Raw genomic sequence first — 19,794 nt, 5'->3', positions numbered from 1 at the left:
TTTTTGTGGAACTGAGGATTGAACTCAGGCCCTTGAGCTTGTCAGGCAAGCACTTATTCTACTAAGCCATCTCCCCAGCCCCACTTGGGGCTAGGAACAGCGCAGCTCTTAACTTTCCTTTCTGTCAGGGAAACAGGTAATAAATGAGTCTACATGAACATGGAATACAAGTTCAGATTCAATCCCTTTATTTTGTAGCTGGAGAAACTGAGACCCAGGAGGGATTTTCTTACAGTCCTCCAGTGTCATAGCTATACAGAGGCTCCCAAGCTGGTCATCACAGCCTCAGAATACCTGACCCTTTACAAAGGTCTCCTCCAAGTCTTCAGATATAATAGCAGCAGCCAACCTCTACTAAATCTCTCCAGACACCAGAGCTGTACTTAGTACTTTCTTTTTAGTATTGGAAATTGAACTCAAGACCTTGCGCTCACCAGGCAGGCACTGTGCAGCTAAACTATATCCTGTGCCTGGTATTTAGTACTTTATACAGCTTAAATCATTTCATCCTCACTTCAACTCTGAGGGAGGGAACCGTTAAGAATCTTACTTGATAAGTGGGGAAGCTAAGACACCAGCAGGAGTCCAGCAAGGATTGATCACAGGCACTCCCCGCCCTAACCTGATCTCAATGATTTCTCCCACATTCTGAGTGTCCTGGGGAAGGTCCTTTTCCTCTCTGGCCTCAGTTTCCCCATCTGAGGGGGACTGGTTTGGATTATCTTCAGGAGCTTCCCTGACCACCCTGATTTTCAGCCCATCATTTTGTAACTATTTATTCACGTATTTGTTGTCTAGTCTGCTCTCCTACCAGGCTGTGGCGAGCTCCAGGGAGCAGCAACTCGTCCCTCCTTTTCCCCCACATCTCCTGGAGCCTGGCACTGTACCCAGCACTGAGTAGACCCCTCAATAAATACTTGTGGATGAAGAAAGGGGTGACTGTGACCGCCTTTGCTTCTAAAGCCAACTCTGGCCCTTCATCCAGCCTGCATTTTTCCGGGTTTGATATCATTTTTTCCACTCTCCCGTCGGCTGCCGGCTGCCTCTGCCAACTTTCCACAAGTAGAGCCCTCCCCCACCCTGACCGCGGTCAGAGGCAGCTTGGGGTGTGGGAGACCCTACGCCCTTTCTTTCCTGGGCTGGTGTTGGGATGGGGGAGTAGGTGCTATCTACACCCTGGCTGGCAAGCCCTGGGGGATGTCGGGGGAGGGGAGTGGCTCACCAGTCCTTGAGGTGGGGGGCTGGTAGGGGTAGTCCCTGGGTGGGGCTGAGGTCCCAGTCTGGCAGGCAGGGGTGTCAGGCATCAGAAACACGCTGGTCCTAAATGTTTGCATCTTGTTCTCTTCTCAAAGCTTGATTCCCGTCCTTCTCTTGGCTGGAAATGCCTGACCTATACACCCAGTCTTGTCCTTGTCCCGGCCAGGCCGGACACCTCACTGTCTTGGTCTTTCCTCATAACCAAGAGGAGGTCCCAGAGGTTACCCTCACTCGCTGGATGACTTTGGGGTGGGCACTCACTTTCCTCTTGCTGGGTTTTAGTTTTCACCTTTGGAAAATGAGTGAGCTGGACTAAATTGAAGTCTATGCTGGAGGATTAGCATGTCATGGTATTTACCCCATTAGTCCTTAAATTGTATGCAAAATTGTGTTTGAAAGTTTGTCCCCTCAGGTGCTATAAGGATTTGTCACATTCTTTTTTCCCCCTTTTCTTTTTTCTTTTTTTAAATTTATTTATTTATTATTATTCTTTAATTTATTATTTTTTACATTTATTTATTTATTGTGTGTGTGTGTGTGTGTGTGTGTGTGTGTGGCCAGCTCAGCCCACCAGGGGGCGTGGCTGGCTGGCATGTGGTGCTGGGGGATCGAACTGCGGTCCCTGTGCTTTTCCAAGCTTGTTCCAAGTAGGTGCTTTAGACCACTGAGCCATCTCTCCAGCCCCTTTCCCCCTTTTCTTTTACTGTTTTATTTATTAATTTATTTATTGAAACAGGGTCTGGCTACAGAGCCCAGGCTAGCCTGAAACTCAAGGCAATCCTCCTGCCTCAGACTCCCAAGTGCTGGGATTACAGGCATGTGCCACGATGCCTTCCTCTCTTTCTGCTTTCCTTCCTCTTCTCCTTTTTTTCAGTGCTGGGGATGGTGTTCTGGACTTTGTACATGTTAGATAAGTGCTCTACTGCTTAATTAATTAGAGGTACGGTCTTGCTCAGTCCTCTAGCCTGCCTCGGACTCCAGGTGCCTTGGCAGCTTCTTAAGGAGGACTGGACTATGGATGAGTTGGGCATAGATACTGATGCAAAAAGCCTGGCTTGGAAGTTGTCAAGGCAACTTCTCTGAGAGCAGTTGTGTTATCCTGGGCCTGAGCCTCCACTGCTCTGGGTTTTGGTTCCTTCATTAATCAAATCAGGTTCAAGGTAACATTCTCTCCTCAGGTGAAGATTAATTAGTAGTCATGACAGCTTGGTACACAACTCTCACAAAGGCCAGCTATTATATTACCAGGATGAGTGAGTGCTAAGAATCCTTTCAAACAATATTTTATGAGTCAATAATCCATAAAACGAATTCAGGAGAAAATAGTGGGTCACACTGGGCTGTGGTTGGTAGTGATCCTGTGTGTGTCTTAAAGACGGGTACCATGCCCAGTGGCTGGGAGAGGGCCTGAGGACATGACTGGCCTGCGATGTTATGGTTGGCCTGGATACACGGCCAGCAGGGTAAACCAGTCTACAGCAGTGTAAAGGGATGGCAGGAGGAAGAAAAGTCTGGAGAGCCCAAGGAGTTCAGTCTGGGGATTCAGACTGGATGCCCTTCTGGGCTAGTTTATTGTGGGGCGTTTCTGAGAGTAGGTCAGAGTCTAGAGAAAAGGAGACTTTTATAAAAAGGTACCCACCACATTATTAACACCCTACTTTGCCTCTGTCTTGAGGCTTCTGCCCATGGTCTGGCCACCACTTCTCCAGGCTGAGTGGTCCTCCAGGCTCTGGCTCTGGACGATGCTCTCACCATCATGGCAGCGGCCAGGTAGGGCCCGAGGTGCGGACTGCGGGCCACGTGGCTCTTGTTCTTCGGTAGCTTTGGTGAAGCTCAGACAGCATTCCATTGTCCCACCACCTCGGGAAAGACAGGTTGCTTCAGAGCACGGCCAGGTTGTGGCACGATTTGGAGCGGGCTTTGAGCGCTCTACGGCGGGCACTGCGGGCTGTCAGGCGAGCCAGGAAGCGACGAGCGCGCTGGCCGAGGCTGGCGCGCCGCCGCGGGGCTGAGGGCTCATCGTCGGCCACCCGGTCCCGGCGCCGCAGGCGGAGCTGGCGTACTACGCCCTCGAAGAGCTCGGCCACGTTGTGTTGCAGGGCTGCAGAAGTCTCGATGAACTTGCAGTCAAACACCACAGCGCAGGCACGGCCCTCTGCAAAGCGTGGTCAGGCAGATGGAGTGGAGCCAAAACCAAAAAGTGACAAAGAGGCAAGTTCAGTCTCTGTTTCAAGTAATTTTCCCTGACTCCATCCGTGGTGCAGGTGTCACGGAAATCAGGGATAAATCATACTGGGTGTGGGGAGTTAGTTCACACTCTAGTGACAGATGCTGATGGCTAGGTCTAAGAACAAACCCAGTTGAAAGCCAGGGCAAGAAGCCTAACTGCCCAGGTATTGGAATTATCTGGAGGAGTTTGTTAAAATGTAGACTTTTGGGGCCTACCTTCAGGAATTCAGATTCCTTACATCTGGGATTGTAGTGGGAAAATTTAAAACATATAGCTTCATAATTGGGCAGTCATGGGCTGGCCAAATAGCTCAGTGGATTAAAGTGCCTGCAAGCAGTTGCAGGGGCTAGGGGTTCTATCCTGGGGTCTGCCGTGCAGTCCTTGCGCCCAGGGGATGCTGAGATGGCAATTGAGACTGGGCGTGGTGGCACATGTCTGTAATCCCAGCTCTTGGGAAGCTGTAAACAGGCAGATCACTACGAGTCTGATTTAATAGTGATACCCTGAACACCCTGTAGACCCTTCCCTAAAATTAAAAAAAAAAAAAAAGAAAAAAAATGGGCAGTCAGGCTCAATGAGACTTGACTACACAGCTTCAGCTTCAGCTAATTAACTTAGCCCTAGGACCATCCAGCCAGGGGAGATTAACTCTGTCAAGGTCACATTAAATCTTGCTTGCTTGCCTGGGACCCTGACTTGTCTCACAATAAATGACCTACCTCCAATTAAAACCTGCCCCAGACACATCTGCCTGACAACATAGAACTCAATAAATGTAACTGATTATGAACTAACCCTTTATCAACATAGTACATTCTACTTATAAAATGTATATAGAGTGCTGTTTTACTTTAAGCCAATGCTGATGATCTGGACCTAGGTCCAATCAGACTGCTGGTGTTAATAAAGGTTGCTTACCAAACTCCCTGGCGCAAAGCATTTTCCATCTGGTTTGCTACAGTTTCTGCAACAGGATGAGGTCTTGGAACCCATGTTTTAACAAAAATCTATGGATATTGTGGTAGCTTTTCTGGATGTCTGTCCACAGAGCACTTGGCTTTCCATCTCAAGGATGCCAGCGGGCTGGGAGGCAGGGCCTGAGTCCATTCCTGTGGGGCTGGTGCATCTGGGACATTGGCTTTTCCTGTCTGGTCTCAGCTTCCATATTTTGTAGGTTTAATCCATGGGTAAGGCCATTTTAAGCTCTTTATTGGCCTTACCAGAAACATGAAACATTAAAATATTCCCCTTCCCACTGTAAATATAATTCATATATAATTTAAAAGTTTTGGTTCATAATTGCTGGATTATGAACAAATTTATAACACAATTTTTTTAGACAAAGGTTTATGAAATATGAATTTCTCTCTCTCTCTCTTTCTCCCTCTTTCAAGACAGGGTCTTGCTATGCAGTTCAGGTTGGCCTTAAGCTCACTTTGCACTCCAGGATGGTCTCAAACTTGCATGGATCCTCCTGCCTCAGCTCCTGAGTGTTGGGATTACAGGTGTGTACCACCACACCTGGCCTCATTTTCTCATTTTATTTTGGAGCTACTAATTGTCTTTTAAATTTTTAGGTGCAAGTCCTTGAAAAGCTGCTAGGCACTGCGGTTATCATGTCTTGTAGATAAAGTGTCTCTTGTTAAGGGCATGTGCAGATATGGGGGTATTTTTAAGCAGAGAAATGACAAGGTCAGCTCTGGCTCAGAAAACTGTAGCTGGTGAGGAGGGCAGATTGAGTGGGGTCAGAGAAGCACAGGGGCTGACCTTAGACAAAGTGGCGATGCCACGACAGGACAGAGGCTGTATACGAGGATGGAGGGGGGCAGGCCTAAGGGAGGTGGACCTGTTCCGATAGGATGGTGACTGCTTGGGGCATTGCAGAGGGGCAGAGGGCTCACCTTCCACGGAAACTTCACGGCAGCGTGCCAGGTCTGCCTTGTTGCCCACAAGGATGATGGGCACGTGGTCTGCCCGGTGTGCACGCCGCAGCTGGATGCGGAGCTCCGAGGCGCTCTCGAAGCTGCCACGGTCTGCGATGGAGTACACAATGACGTAGGCGCTGCCCATCTGCAGGCAGGACTCCCGGCTCCAGCTTGCATCCTGCATGGGTGGGATGCAGGCCAGCTCGTTAGAAGGTTCCTATACCCTGGCTTTGAAGGAGGCTGGCTTGGTTTTACAGGTGGACTAGGTTATACTTTGGATAGGCTTGGGGGAACAAGTGCTGTAATAATTTTCTGAATCACTTGGAAAAATCACTCATCCTCTCTGAGCCTGATTCTCTGCTTGAAAAACTAAGCAGACATTCCCTTACTTTATGATTATTTCTGTAAATTGGCACTGCCAGCGAAGATTTCTGAGGTTCCCCTTCTTGGTAAGGAGAATTTCTGCTTTGTATGTTCAGCTCTTTTGTCTGGTTTCTGAGGAGGATTTGGCTTTGCCAGTTTACTAGTCCTTCTGCAACCTTGAACTGAGACTTCAGAGGAGGAGAGAAGGGAGGATAGAAAGTTTGTCTTCAGGGAAGGCCTTTTCCAGGACAGTTTTGAAGAGAGAGGTGAAGGAGCAGCTGTGACGTGTACAAGAGGTGATTAAAATATACAGTGAATATTTATATAAAATTATTATAGCAAAAGATACATTGTCATTAATCTCCTTTTTATTCCACCATTCTTGTTACCCTCTGAAGCAGCTCTGGAAGACTTCTTTTGTGAGTAGCTTTATGAGATGTGATAAAAATATGGTGAATGCTGCTGCTGCCAAATGCCATCCAGCAGAAAAGAAGGCTTGCAAAACCTAAGTTGTGTGTATAGCTCATCTGCCTTATTTACCAGATCTGGCATTGTATGACTTCTGGCTTTTCCCCAAAGTCAGACTGACCATGAAGGGTGAAGGGTTGGAGTGGAGTCAGGACACTGGGCGGCAAGGACAGGACAATTGATGATACTCCTTTAAGAGGACATCAGACGATTTAGGCTATTAAGCTTAACCTCACTATCTCACTGCATTTGATAATAACAATAAGCTTGTCTTCTGGATGGTTAACAACCTAGTTTGCAGACCAAAATTAGAGAAAAAGGAGGGATACAAGGAAAGCCAACATTTTGGCCCTAGCCTTCTAAGGTCAATTAAGACTCAGGACATATGAGAACTTGTACTGTAATGTCATGTACCTTGGTAGTGTCCCAAATTTTCTGATCAAGAAGATTATGGGGCCAAAGAGGAAAGTGATCGATGACGTAGAGTGTGCCTAAGAAGAGTCACATGGGGAGAAGACACTCCCTCAGGCTTTCACAGAGAGCACATTGGCCAAGCAATGGCCGTGACTCATCCACATGGCTGCACTGACAAAGGTTCTACAATCTGAGGTACAGGATCTCAGGATAAATCCTGAGGGCATTTCATTGACCTTCTCAGACCAAAAAGCTACAACTCTTGTTGCATAGGTCCTGCTTTACCTTGGTCTTAACCATCCAGTAGAAAAGTATGAAGATGAAATATAGGAAATAAAGCCATGCTGTTATGTTGAGCTGTGGGGGACTCAGGTCAATAATTTCTGACATTGCCAGTTAAACAGAAGACCCAATGCTATTATGGGCTACTGGACTCTTTTAGAATATTTTGCTGAGTTTACACACCTATAATATTCAATAATGGAACTTAGAAAAAATGGGGTATACCGATGAATGTCCATTTTGTATCTGTGTATTCAAAGTGGTTAGGATAGATATATAGTTGCATTCTCTTAATAGAATGATTTGTTCTAATGGTGTTTGTAGATAGGATCTCAAGTCTGCATCTTGTACAGCAATTAACCACTGAGAAGAATATATGCAGTGTATTATTTGTTGAAACTGTACTTCCGATTAGATTTGAAACTGTCTCATTGCTATCTGTTTATCAATAAAACTTTGAAAAAAAAAAAAAAGAGGACATCAGAACCGATTCAGAAAGTGGTGAGACTGGTTGGATAAGTATGTTCAAAGAGGGAGTGGATTTTTTTTTTTTTTTGTTTTGAGACAGGGTCTTGCTATGCAGTTCAGGTTGGCCTTGGGCTCACTTTTGTAGCCCCCAAGCTGGTCTCAAACTCATAGCGATCCTCCTGTCTCAACCTCCCAAATATTGGTACCTGGCAATGTGTCTTGTTACTGTAAAAATGTAACAAAGTAACTTATAAGAGTGTTTTTCTGATCACATCTTGTAAGTTCAGAATGGGATGGGAATAGCAGGTCAGAATTGGGATCATCTTGATATTCCCTTTTGGATGGTGGTCATTGGTCAAGGACAGCACTTGAGATGGGGCCATGTGGGTGATAACATTGTGTTTAATAAAACACAATTCCTGCCATTAAGAAGCTCATGGTCTGGAAAATGGAGAATGGGAATGGAGGGTAACCAGGCATTACAGTTAGCACCATATGTATTGGCATCCGGGAGTAGCTGGGAGGGCCATGGTGGTGGGGTAGGGCGGGGCCGGGCGGTCAGAGAAACTCAAGGGGGCAGAGTGTGGAAGGGCTTCCTAGTGGTCCAAGGAGTAATGTTTGAGAGCTTGAGCAGGTCAAGTAGGAGAGGAAAGTCCAGTAAAGGGGCAGAGGCAGAGCTACAGTCTAGAATAGGGGAGGATGAGTGTAGAGGAGCATTAATATAAAGGAGGAGGAAGCCAGAAACATTCCCTGATCACCAAATAAGACAGACAAGCAGGAAGGTATGAGAGTATCATCAATATCACTGTGAATGGAGTAGGTTCTCAGCATGTTCGCTGATTATTCCCTAGGATAAATAATCTTTGGTGGAATTAGACAAACGTGGACTCTCAACCTTGACATGGATGGGCTTCTGCCTCCTTTTAGGTCTTAGTTTCTCCATCTGTAGAATGAGAGGGTGGGTTTTGACCATTCATTCATGAATTGTACAAGTATGTATGGAGAATTTACTGTGTCCAGATCACAAAAGCCAGTTGATGCACAGATTGGTAGGTAAGAACCCATTGGTAGAACGACTAAAAATATAAATTTTAGAGCCCCACTTTTAGATGATCTTATTCATTAGGTCTGAGATGAGGCATAAGAATTAGATTATTTTGTGGAGCTGGGATTGCTCCTAGAGTCTTTACATGAACTACCGACACAGACTTTTTCAGTTTTTGAGACAGGATCTTGCTAAGCTACCCAGGTTGGACCTCAAGTGTATAATCCTTTTGGATCAGGCTCTTGAGTGCTGCAATTAGAGGCAGGCACCATAATGACTGGCTAACAAATATTTAATACTCTCCCAGTGGCCCTGATGGCCAGCCAAGCTACAGCACTACTGAATGAGCCAAAAGCCCACCTGGTTCAGTCAGATTCTGCATCTCTGACATCAGAGTTCCATTGTGCCTGCAGATGGAAAGGGCAGATGCTTAGACCAGCAAGGTTGCTACTGCTGAGCACTTTGGGAACTCCCTTCACCCAGGGAAAACTAGTTCAGTTTCCTCATTTTACTGGCAGGAAAAGCAAAGGCCAGAGGAGAGGAGAAAATGGTCTTAGGACCACATAGCAAGTAGTACACAACTCTTAATTCTTACCTTCTGGCCCAGTACCTTTCCTCACTGGGCTGCACAGTGGGACTCCCACTCTTGTCACTCTCCTTGATCCCAATGAACTCTATCTACTCCACAGAATTCTCAACTGCATCAGAACAGTGAACCTTTCCTCACCAGCCTGTAAGCTCCACAAAGCTGGGGGACACATCTGTCAGGTTCACTGCTGTGTCTCCAGCATCCTGGCCCACAGCAGATCCTCAGCAAGTATTTCTGAATGCATGCATGCATGCATGTGTGAGCAAAAGGGTGAATGGATGGATGAGCAGTAAAGAAGTAAAAGCTGAGCTGAAGGTTCAGAAGGTGATGCTCCTGAGGGGGAGGGTTCTGGGATTTTGTAGACCTGGGTTTGAATCCTACTTTCTCTCTCAGAGTATGGGACACAGTATTTTTCATCAGTAGAATGTGAATCAAAAGACTGGCATTGTAGCTGTTTTGACTAAATGTCAATAGTGCACATCCAATACTTATACATCTGGTGGAAGGGGATCCTCTATTCATGTCAACTGCTGTTATAAGAATCATCATTGGGACCTGGGTTTCCTTTTGTGTTTGTTAAAAGGAACTGGCTAGTTGGCTTCTTTTTCTTTCATTTTCCTTCTTTGGTCCCACCTGTGGAGCTGCCCACTATTCTTGTACGTCATCTCACTGCTCTCTTAAGCCCCACCCCATCAGGGTCTTTCTTGAGTGTTAGGGAGGGGTCTAGACATAAAGAGATGGGACCCCAGGTGAGTTTTGTATCCTTTGGTTAGGTGTAGTTTTTCACAGTTTGGCAATAACCATTATTATTTATGTAGCATGAAAAAAGAAAAAACCCAAATAAGAAAAAAAAAATTAAGAGACATGTTCTTGTGTGTTCTGTAAGTGAACAAGGAGGGATGCACTTTGGTTTCCTTTTTCACTAATTACCAACTTATGACTTAAGAATTGTCACATACTATTCTCTGCCCCTATGTAGCATTTTTTTTTCATGATCTGAAATGGGTTCACTTCTGTGGAGCCGCATTAAAAAAAACCAGCTGATGACGGGCTCAGTGGTAGAATGTATGTTTAGCATGCGAGAGGCCCGGGGTTTGATCCCCAGCACTGAAAACAGACAATCAATAACAAAATTAGCTGATGAGGAAGGCAGGAATGACTGACTCATTTATCTGATGAGAAAACTGAAAGTCAGAGTGGATAAATCAATTGTACAAGCTATGTAACTAGTAATAAGAAGAAAGGTGGAAATTCAATGGTAGGCATTTGTGTACCAAATCCCTGTTCCTTCTTCTGTACTGCAGGTAGGTGGGGCGAGTGGGGGTGGGGGGTGTTGGGGGGGCAGCACATCCTGGGATAGCTCCTGGGAGGGGGTCAGTAGGGGTGTGAAGCTCTTCTGTCTTTAGAAAGGCTGTGGGTTTGGGGGAGGGGCTGCTGGGGAGACCCCTGTGCTGAGTGTCCTAGGAGGGGACAGAAATCTGCTATCTGGCCCAGCACCCCTCTCCACCAATCCTATTTGCAATGCCATACCAGTTTCTCAGCTTCCCAGGTGTCCATGACTATCAGTGTGGTGTCCTCTCCATCCACTGTGAGGGTCCTCTCATACACATCTGCAACCAATGCAAGAGGTGGCTCTCAGTGAGAAGGGCAGGCCCACAGAGTGCATGGGCTCCTTAGCCCTTTTCTTGTCAGTTACCTCCTCAATCCTTGGGGTGCTTATCACATTCATTGATGCCTGTCTTTCTGATAGGTCAAGAAGCTACATGAGGACTCCTACTCTCCTATAGCACAGCACTTGGCACATGTTAGGTGCCAGGAAAATGGGTTTGTTTGATTAAATGAGTTGGGCAGTGGGGTTAAAGTCAGGCTGGGAATTCTCCCACTTCCACTGTGTTCTCTGGGATGTCCTCTCCCAATCTACATGCACAGTTTGGGATTCAGGCAGGTCATGTTGGCCTTTCTGGTGCTCAGTTTCCCCATCTGTAATACCTGTAGGTACACTTTTCATAATAGCTCTCACCCACAGGAAGATCAAGCTGGAGTAGTTTGGCCAGACTGTCCCCACCTTAGCTTTGCTTTTAGTCATTCTCTCCACTCACCCTGTGCCCTCTCAGACTGTCCTGCAGGGGAAGGCTGGCATTTCTTCTGTCCCTGTGTCCCATCATCCAGGGCCCCTGGCCCCATTAACTCATTGCATTTCTTGGGACCAAAGAAATCCTGGGCCCAGAACTGGAGATATGGGAGTCTCCAGGGTGAGAAGATGCTGCAGGTCACAGTGGTTATGATTGGGTGGCTGTGGGACTGGGAGGGTCTGAGAGTCTGGGGGACCTGGCACTGGGGATTTCTGAGCTGTGTAGAGGCTACCATTTCTTATAATGATAGCTTTTAGAACTGTTCCTCTTATGACATGGAAATGAACCATGTACTTTTAGTCATGAGAAACTAGCACATTTTCCACTCCAAGGCATTTCCCTTTCCTAGATCATGGTGCTGCACAACTCTAGGTGAGCATCATTTACCTCATGGTCTGTGTAAAAACGCCCCTTCAAGTTGCACAGTGCATGCATGACTTGTACAACTGTTTTTGGTAGCCCCATGCCCTGCTTACAGGCCTTTCACTGCTTTGGCCACATCCCAGCCCATCTCATACAGACCCTACCTCCCAGCTGTTCATGGAAGTCCCGCTCTTGCTTCCCTGCAAAGACGTTGGCCAAGCTGGTCTTCCCTACGCCAGGGTCTCCAAGCAGCACCACTCGGTAGAGGGCCTCCCAGGAGCCTTCAGAGTCACTGGATTCAGAGGACCAGCTATCTGGGGCAGGTGAGGGTTTCTGGGCAGGAGGGTTGAGGGAGGCTGACTGGCCCAGTGGGGGATGCTGGGATTGCATGGGGGCCATGGTGCACAGGTGGCCAGGCTGGCGGCTCCTGGAGGACAGCGGTAGTGGAGTGCTGGCTCTTCGGCGCAGTGGAGTTTTTGCTTCCTGCTGGGTGTTTAGCGTCATCCTTGGTGGAAAGGGACTTTTGCACTGATTGCTTCCTTCCTTCCTTCCTTCCTTCCTTCCTTCCTTCCTTCCTTCCTTCCTTCCTTCCTTCTTTCCTCCCAAGAAGATGGATGGGCAGTGCGGCTGTTACTTTGAGTCCCTGCTATAGCTCCTGGGGAGCAGTTGAGAGAGCTTCTTCCAGTCCCCTTTTGTTTAGCGGGAGGCACCACAACTCGGTGGGGTGGAGGTTTTCTGGCTTCAGGCCCAGAGTAAACCTGGGTCTAGCTGGAAGGGGTGAGTACATACAGGCTGTGAACTCATCCGGACATGCACACCCATTTCCCACGCCTGAGGATGATCCACCTTGATGACACACAGACAGACAGAGGGACAGCCCCAAGTGGGAGAGGTCGATGAGAGAACCCGCCTGGGCGGACGCAGCGCTGGCCCTTGTATCCAGAGGGAGACAATCGCTGCCTTCAGCCAGTTGCCTTCTTACCCCCTTCCCGTGTCTTTGACTCATTTTGGGTTGGGGTTGTAGGAGAGGGTTGAGGGCGCCCGGGGGCGGGGGCTTTACTGCCCCTGCCCAGTCTCACTGGATTTCAGAAGGAGCAGAACAGGTTAGGTTGGTGCCCCAAGGGAATTGGGGGCTCGGGGTATCCCTCAGGCTGTAACCCGAGTGCCCTGGTGCCATGGGAACGGCGTGTCCGGCCCGCCCCCTGCGTGAAAAATTCAGGAGCGGCTGGCGCTCGGGCCTCCAGCTGTTGTGGGGGCGGGAGGGGGGAGCTTCAGGCCAGCCAGGCCCCAGGTTTGGTGACAAGACAAGATCCTGACCAGGAACCGGGAGGGGAGCCCACAGGGCCCTGGAACGCATATTCCATCCCTGGAGTTTGGGCCCAAGCTTTCCCAGTCTGGGGTTCTAAGTGTGAATACCTCGGCATTGGGAGAAAAGGGGTTCTCTTGTCCGGGGGCCAGCCCGCCCTCGACGCCCCAGATCTGGAGACCCTCGTCCCGGACGCGCCTCGCGCTCCCGACCCGCACCAGCACGGTGCGGGCGCTGGCGGACTCCACTCTAACTCGAGCAAGTTGGCGGCGGGCCGCGCGCACTTTACCTTGCGTGGGCAGTGTCCCCAGCCCGTCTTGAGCCCGCCACCTCCGCTGCTCTGCGCTCTGGGATGTGCCAGCCGCTCCGGCGAGCAGCCCCTCAGGCGGATCCCGCCCCACCGGGGGAGCCGGGGGAGGAGCGCGACCCGCCCCGTCCCGCCCCGCTGTCGGGGCAGCCCCAGGGTCCCCGCCCCAGGCCTGGGTCCCGCAGACTCTTCCGCTCGCAGAGTCCAGCTGACCTGACGCCGCCAGTCCTTCCGAAGTGGGCGTGTTGGGGTAGGGGACGAGAGATTGGAGGATGGGGACTGTGGGTTCCTGGGTCTAGATTCCCCTCCGCGTTGGCGTGGGTCCATTCCATCAACCAAATTCAGCCCTGGGGAGAGAGGGGTTCAGGAATCTCTGCGGGACTGGAAGAGGGGCTTAGGAATCTACATTTCAATAAAACAAGTGTTCTAAGTGATCCTGATGCAAACAGCTCGCAGACCTGACTTTGTGAAACTTTGCTATGGCTGGAGGATTAATTTTGGGAAGTGACTTGGGGGAAGAGAGCAGGGGAAACCTGCACCACTCGAAGAGTTCTGGGTTTCAGTGTCAGTCGTTCATTTGCTCATTAAGCTGAAGATTGGCTGAGCCTGAGACTACGGTCTCTGCCTTTCAGCCCACAGACCTGATGAAGAGGAAGAAGAGGAAAAGGGAGAGGAGAAGGAGGAGGCGGAGATCTTGATAGAAGAGAGGTCATCTGGAGGGCTTTACTGTGTGCCTTTGTGGCTTTGCGTGGGGCCAGGATCCGGCTTTGAGTACATGCTTCTCTTTAACTCTTGAGGGATTGGGATGCATATCTGTGTGGCGGCCAAGGAGACCAGGCTGTACCTGTAGGTGGGGCTTGTGGTCAAGGAGACCAGGCTGTACCTGTAAGTGGGGCTCGTGGTCAAGGCTGAGGGGGTCCGGGTGTCTAGCTTGGAACAACTCCCACAACTCAGCCCCGGGAGGTCTTGGAGGATGATGCTGTCTGCCACCCCCATCAGGCGCCTGGCTTCCTTCCAGGGCTTGGCCTTTTAAGCCAACCCTTCCCAGGTGCACAAGGGGTTGGGTGTGGTATAGCCCCCTTTCCTGTCTGGCATGGAGGTGACAGCTACTAGGCCTGCTCTGCCAGTCAGTAGCTTCATGCACTTAGGCAAGTCAACTCTTCTCCTTGGGTTTCAGTTTATTTAAAACTGTAATCTGAACAGGTTTGCTAAACAGGATCCTACTAAAAACATTTGGTTTCCTATAATACAAAAACCTGAACTTGGTGCTCAAGTCCTATGGTGATCTGGGTCCCTGTCTTTGTCACCCTAGGAACATTCACTCTGCCCATGCCCCTCCCTGTAGGCACTGTTTTCTTTGGCTGGAGTACCTCTCCCCACTCATCTCATATGCAGTTCAGGTACATGTATCAGACTCTATTTTTTAATCTTTTTGAGATAGAGTTTTGCTATGCAGTTCAGACTGGACTGAAGCTCACTTTGTAACCCAGGCTGGTCTCAAACTCAGTGATCCTCCTGGCTCAGCCTCCCAAGAGCTGGGATTGCAGATGTGCACCACCACTCTGGGCACCAGACTATGCTGACCTCTGACTCTGTACTATCTTAGTGGTTTTCAGGCCTTAGTGGTACATCAAAAATCACATGGACAGCTTGTTGAGGGGTCCATTGTCTAGAATTTTTGATTTATAAGTTTGGAATAGGACTGGGATATTTGCAATTCTAGTAGGCCCAGGTGCTTACTGGTTTGGGGACCCCACTTTGAGAACCATTGCATTAATTCATGTAAATCTCTGTGTGAAATAGGTAACTATTACTTTGAGGTAAGTACTCTTCCCAGTTTTAGACTGAGTCCAAGCACAAGCTTACTTGGCCTCATCTCCATGGTGTTAAGAAGCAAAATATCCACTTACTACCCCTAAAAAGACATTTCATGCCACATCCTGTGTCTCAGAGAGGTTAGTGACTTGCCCAAGGCTGCATAGCCATTAGGAGGAGATATGGGATTGATGAGGTCTCCTCTAGTCAAGGTGCTTCTCACTTTCTCCTCTCCTTCTTCTGCCCCACGTCTTGCTTCAGAAAATTCAGCCTCCAGCTTCAGAGCTGAGCAGCCTGCGCGGCAGGTGTGACCACTGGCTGAGACCTTGGGCAGCCTTGGGACCACACTGCCTCATTCTCCCACTCAGTTCCGCTGCCCTGGCTCTGCCTTCATCCACAGCCCCATAAAAGCTGGGCAGCAGCAGGCAGCTAGGCTCAGCCGCTAGGTCCTGGCCTCTGGAGCTCTTGGCAGTCTCCCCAGGAGCCCCATGGCCATGACACAGCTGCTTCTGCTCATTGTGGCTCTCCTGGTTCTGGGTCAGGCTCCACCAGGTAACCCCCCACCCCAGTGTGTGTGTGTGTGTGTGTGTGTGTGTGTGTGTGTGTGTGTGTAAACTCTCAGGTGCTCAGGTCCTAGAGGACAGAAGGGTGTTCAGGTCAGCATTTAAGTTCTGGCCCCACTGCTGACTTAAGAGCAGCTTATGGCAAGTAGCACAATCAGCTGGCACCTGTCTTCTCGCCTGTAAAATGGGATTCTTTTAATAATCATGCAAAAAAAATCACACAAAAAACATTTGTTGGGCTGGCCAGATTACTCAGCAGATTAAAGCGCTTGCTTAGGCAGATGCAACAACTGGAGTTCATCCGTGGTGAGCTATGCTGGCCCCGCACCCGGGGCATGCTGAGATGGTAAATGAGACCGGGGGTGGTGGTGCATGCCTGTAACCCCACTGCTTAGGAGGTTGAAAACAGGAGGATCACTATGAGTCTGATCTGTGTAGTGAGACCCTGTAGAGCCTATACTAAATACATTAAAAAGTTAAAAAGAGTAAATTAAAAACAAAACAAAACATTTGTGCTGTGTGTGTGTGTGTGTGTGTGTGTGTGTGTGTGTGTGGCCAGCTCAGCCCACCAGGGGGCGGGGCTGGCTGGCATGTGGTGCTGGGGGATTGAACTGCGGTCCCTGTGCTTTGCTAAGCTTGTTCTAAGTAGGTGCTTTAGACCACTGAGCCATCTCACCAGCCCAAAACATTTGTTTTTGAATGACGTGTCAGATACTGTTAGGATTGCTGGGATTTGACAGTGAGAGAAAATAAAGCACTTGCTTTCATTTTATTTGGTAGAAAGAAGAAAGAGATAGCTAAGGAGAGAAAGGAGACAGCAAAGCAGAGAATGCCTCAGGTGTGCCTGGTGCCGGGAGGAGAAAGGCAGGGTGAGGGCTCCGAGGGCTTGTGTGCTGGGCGGGAAGGCTGATGCAATGGGCAACAGAAGCCTCTTTTTAAAACTGTACTTTGGAATTGTAAAGGCAAAAATACCCCAAAACTTTACTTTGGAAAATATTTCAAGTATATCTGAAAATAGAACAACATAATGAACAAGGCCTTTGTTTTGTTCGTTTTTTGCAATACTGGGAATCTAACCCAGAGCCACATGCCATCCTTTTTTATTATATTTTGAGGCAGGGTCTTGCTAAATGGCCTTGACTGCCCTCAAACTTTCCATATCTCTGCCTGAGCCTCCCAAGTAGCTGAGATTACAGGTGTTTCCCACCATGCTAGGCTGTGTGTGTGGGGGGTTGGGGTCAAACTGTGGGCCTTGCACATGCTAAGCACATTCTCTGCTACTGAGCTATATCCCCAGTCCCAAAAGGCAAGTTAAAAATGTTTTTATTATGGAAAAATTTAAATTTATGCAAAAATAAGAAATACTGTAATGATGTCAGTTTCAAAAATAAACTTTCTTATTTTAGAAAATTTCAAACAGCAATGAAAAATGATATAAAGATTCCCTATGGAAAAAGAAAAGATTCCTTTTGTACTTATCACCCAGCTGGGTCACGTAGGGCTTTGGACCAACCTAGTTTTGTTTCTTCCATCCCTCACCACTGAGTTATTCACGGATTTGCCCCAGTGATCTCATCATGTTGTTTAAAGTGGGTCTGAGCAGAGCTCAGAATTGCTCGAGGACACCAAGACCAGCGGGAGCAGCAAGGGTGAAGGGCCCAAGGCAGGAGCCTGAGGGCTGTTGCTTAAGGAGTCCTGGGGGCCAGTGTGGCAGGCTAGAGAGTGAAGAGAAAGTGCAGGAAGCCAAGTCCAGGAGGAGGAGCAGAGACCGGATTGCCCAGGGGAGAAGAACTGCTTTGAGTCTTGGGCTGCCTGGAGGCTCAGTTATGATGATGTACTGAGTGGGTAGTGTAAGCACTGCCCCCAAGGGCTTGGGTTCTGTTTCCAGACTTAGCACTGAACAGCTAATAATCTTGAGCAAGCCCTTTCCTTTCTTTATGTGGAAAGTGAGTTGGCCTGGAATGGGCCTTGGTTGCTTCAGCTACTAAGCTGTCATTTTTATAATCTCAATTACTCTTTATGGACCGTTTACTACATGCATTGTGCTAAAATGATCTCAAATAACTCTCTAAAAGAGTTGTATAGGTGGAAAGGGCTGGCCAAATAGCTCAAGGGATTAAAGTGCCTGCTTAGGCAGACACAGGGGCTGGGAGTTCCATTCTCTGGCCTGCCGTGCTCCTCCCCACCCCCGCGCTGAGACAGCAATTGCGATTGGGCGTGGTGGTGCGCGCCTGTAATCCCAGCTCTTGGGAGGCTGTAAACAGGAGGATGACTACAAGTCCAATTTACTCAGTGAGACCCTGTAGACCCTGTCCTAAAAAAAAAAAAAAGTATCTAAACTGAACATCACTTACTACTTAACTGTGAAGTCATAGAGCTAGGATTTGGACCCAGCAGGGCTGGGCTGTGTTCCCACCACAGTTAACCATTAGATCACATACTCATAATCGCCCAAATGTGGATTCTTTGCCTGCTAGAGACTTTGAGGCTGACGTATCATTCAAAGACTTGCATGGAAAGATGGAAGGATGAACTGGTCAGCAGGGCTGGTAAAACCCATGAGTAGGTAGTTCTAAGACATCATCTGAGGAGTATGTGGAGTCTCTTTGCTCCAGGGAGCCTTGGGGGGGCCTTGGCCCTCCAGCTCCACTCAGCCCTGGCTCCTCTGTGTTGCTGGCTCTCTGTTCAAGGCCATGTGTCTTGAAATGTTGTGGTAACAGAGGAGCCAAAATGGTTCTAGTACTTTATCACTGTCCAACCTCAACTTGAATTGACCATCCCAGAACTCTGATCATTTCTTTCTGCAAGTTATTACATACTATTTATTGTACTTATTTGCTTGTTTTTAAAAACTATGCTCCCTTCCTTTCTCAAGGATGGTAAACGTCATAGTCACATCATTTATTATAGTATCCCTAGTGCTCCTTGGTTTTTTATTTTTAAAGTTTTATTTTATTATTTTGCTATTATTAAACCATTCTTTTATTTTATTTTTCTGTGGTACTGAGGATTGAACTCAGGACCTAGCACTTTCCAGGCAAGTGCTTATTCTACTGAGCTATCTCCCTGGCCCTTTATTTCTTTATTGGTAGATTTTTTTGAAATTTATTTTTAATTTTTTTAATTTTTAAGTTTTTTTTTTTTTTTTTTTGAACTGAAGATTGAGCTCAGGCCCTTATGCTTGCCAGGCAAGCGCTTATTCTACCGAGCTACCTCCCTAGCCCCTTTAATTTTATTTTAAAGGGTAAAAACAAATAGCAGAAACAAAGACAGAAACAGGCTGGAGAGATGGCTCAGTGGAATAAGCACTTCCCTGGCAAGCACAAGGACCTGAGTTTAATCCCTGGTTCCTCAAACAAAACAAAACAACAAAGACAGAAACAGAGTAACAAACAGCAATACACACAGTTCAGAATTTCAAAACAATAAAAATTTAACAGTGATTGTTGTACAACATATTTTCATGGTCAAATCTGTTGTTCAGATTAATAGATGTGGGTATGCAAGATTGGTCAAATAATTAAACATTAATGCTTACTTTCACTAAATCTTAATTTTAGGGCTAGCGAGATAGCTCAGGGGACTAAGCACCTGCTTAGGCAAGTGCAGGGATCGGGGCTTGATCCCCAGCACCACATGCCATGCCAGCCCCGCAAGGGTGTGCTGAGCTGGCCACAGAGACCAGGCATGGTGACACACATCTGTAATCCCAGTACTGAGGAGGCTTAAAAATAGGAGGATCACTATGAGTCCAAGCTGCGTAGTGAGACTCTCTACCAAATACATAAAAACCAACAAACAAAAACAAAACAAAAAAATTTAAGTTGGGGCTGTGGAGATGGCTCAGTAGAATAAGCGCATGCCTGGCAAGTGCAAAGGTCTGAGTTCAATTCCCAGTTCTGCCAAAAAAACAAAACAACAACAAAAAAAACTTAAGTTTTTTCTTTTACTTTTTACTTTTTAAAAATTTATTTAGGGGCCAGGGAGACAGCCCAGTGGTATACGCATCTGCCTGGCAAGTGTAAGGTCTCCAGTTTGATCCCTAGTACTGGAAATAAATAAATAAATAAAATTTATTTCAAAGAAAGTATACTAATTGATAAGACATCAGAAGTTCTCTTTGTTGAATGAATACATGAAGGAGGGGCTCCATCTCATGCTATAATCAAAGACCACTTGAGGGGCTGGGGAGATGGCTCAGTGGAATAAAGCACTTCCCTGGCAAGCTCAAAGGCCTGAGTTCAATCCCTGGTTCTGCCAAAAAAAA

General features: G+C 47.8%; 2 protein-coding genes across 3 annotated transcripts in view; one reads left to right on the top strand and one right to left on the bottom strand.

Moving 5' to 3' along the window:
* Nucleotides 1–2,072: 2,072 nt before the first annotated feature.
* Nucleotides 2,073–13,300, bottom strand: Rem1 (RRAD and GEM like GTPase 1). Of its 2 annotated transcripts, none has more exons than XM_004630781.2 (6): nucleotides 13,132–13,300; nucleotides 12,140–12,304; nucleotides 11,701–12,107; nucleotides 10,572–10,651; nucleotides 5,389–5,590; nucleotides 2,073–3,412 (listed from the first exon to the last, which is right to left on the bottom strand). In XM_004630781.2, the coding sequence occupies exons 3-6, from the start codon at nucleotides 12,038–12,040 to the stop codon at nucleotides 3,138–3,140; spliced, it is 897 nt and encodes a 298-aa protein (XP_004630838.1). In that variant the 5' UTR covers nucleotides 12,041–12,107; nucleotides 12,140–12,304; nucleotides 13,132–13,300; the 3' UTR covers nucleotides 2,073–3,137. The 2 variants fall into 2 exon arrangements, with proteins under 2 accessions (XP_004630838.1, XP_023570698.1); XM_023714930.1 differs by having other exon boundaries at nucleotides 12,140–12,300.
* Nucleotides 13,301–15,458: 2,158 nt separating this feature from the next.
* Defb124 (defensin beta 124) overlaps nucleotides 15,459–19,794 on the top strand; it is a 5,454-nt gene continuing 1,118 nt past the window's right edge. The window contains exon 1 of the mRNA XM_023714931.1: nucleotides 15,459–15,516. Coding sequence (XP_023570699.1) covers nucleotides 15,459–15,516 — 58 coding nt within the window. The remainder of the gene's footprint in view (nucleotides 15,517–19,794) is intronic.

The sequence above is a fragment of the Octodon degus genome, unplaced genomic scaffold (assembly GCF_000260255.1).
Source record: "Octodon degus isolate 3935 unplaced genomic scaffold, OctDeg1.0 scaffold00037, whole genome shotgun sequence".
NCBI classification, from domain to species: Eukaryota; Metazoa; Chordata; class Mammalia; order Rodentia; family Octodontidae; genus Octodon; species Octodon degus.
Note: the sequence above shows the minus strand (reverse complement) of the source record. Positions and strands in the feature narration are given on the sequence as shown.

Excerpts from the sequence above, each read along its gene's own strand:
- Rem1 (XM_004630781.2), bottom strand. The coding sequence starts at position 12,040 with ATGACGCTAAACACCCAGCAGGAAGCAAAAACTCCACTGCGCCGAAGA. Across the intron at positions 5,591-10,571 it reads CCTGGGAAGCTGAGAAACTG|GATGCAAGCTGGAGCCGGGA; the intron begins GTATGGCATTGC and ends CCACCCATGCAG. Across the intron at positions 3,413-5,388 it reads CCGTGAAGTTTCCGTGGAAG|AGGGCCGTGCCTGCGCTGTG; the intron begins GTGAGCCCTCTG and ends CACGCTTTGCAG.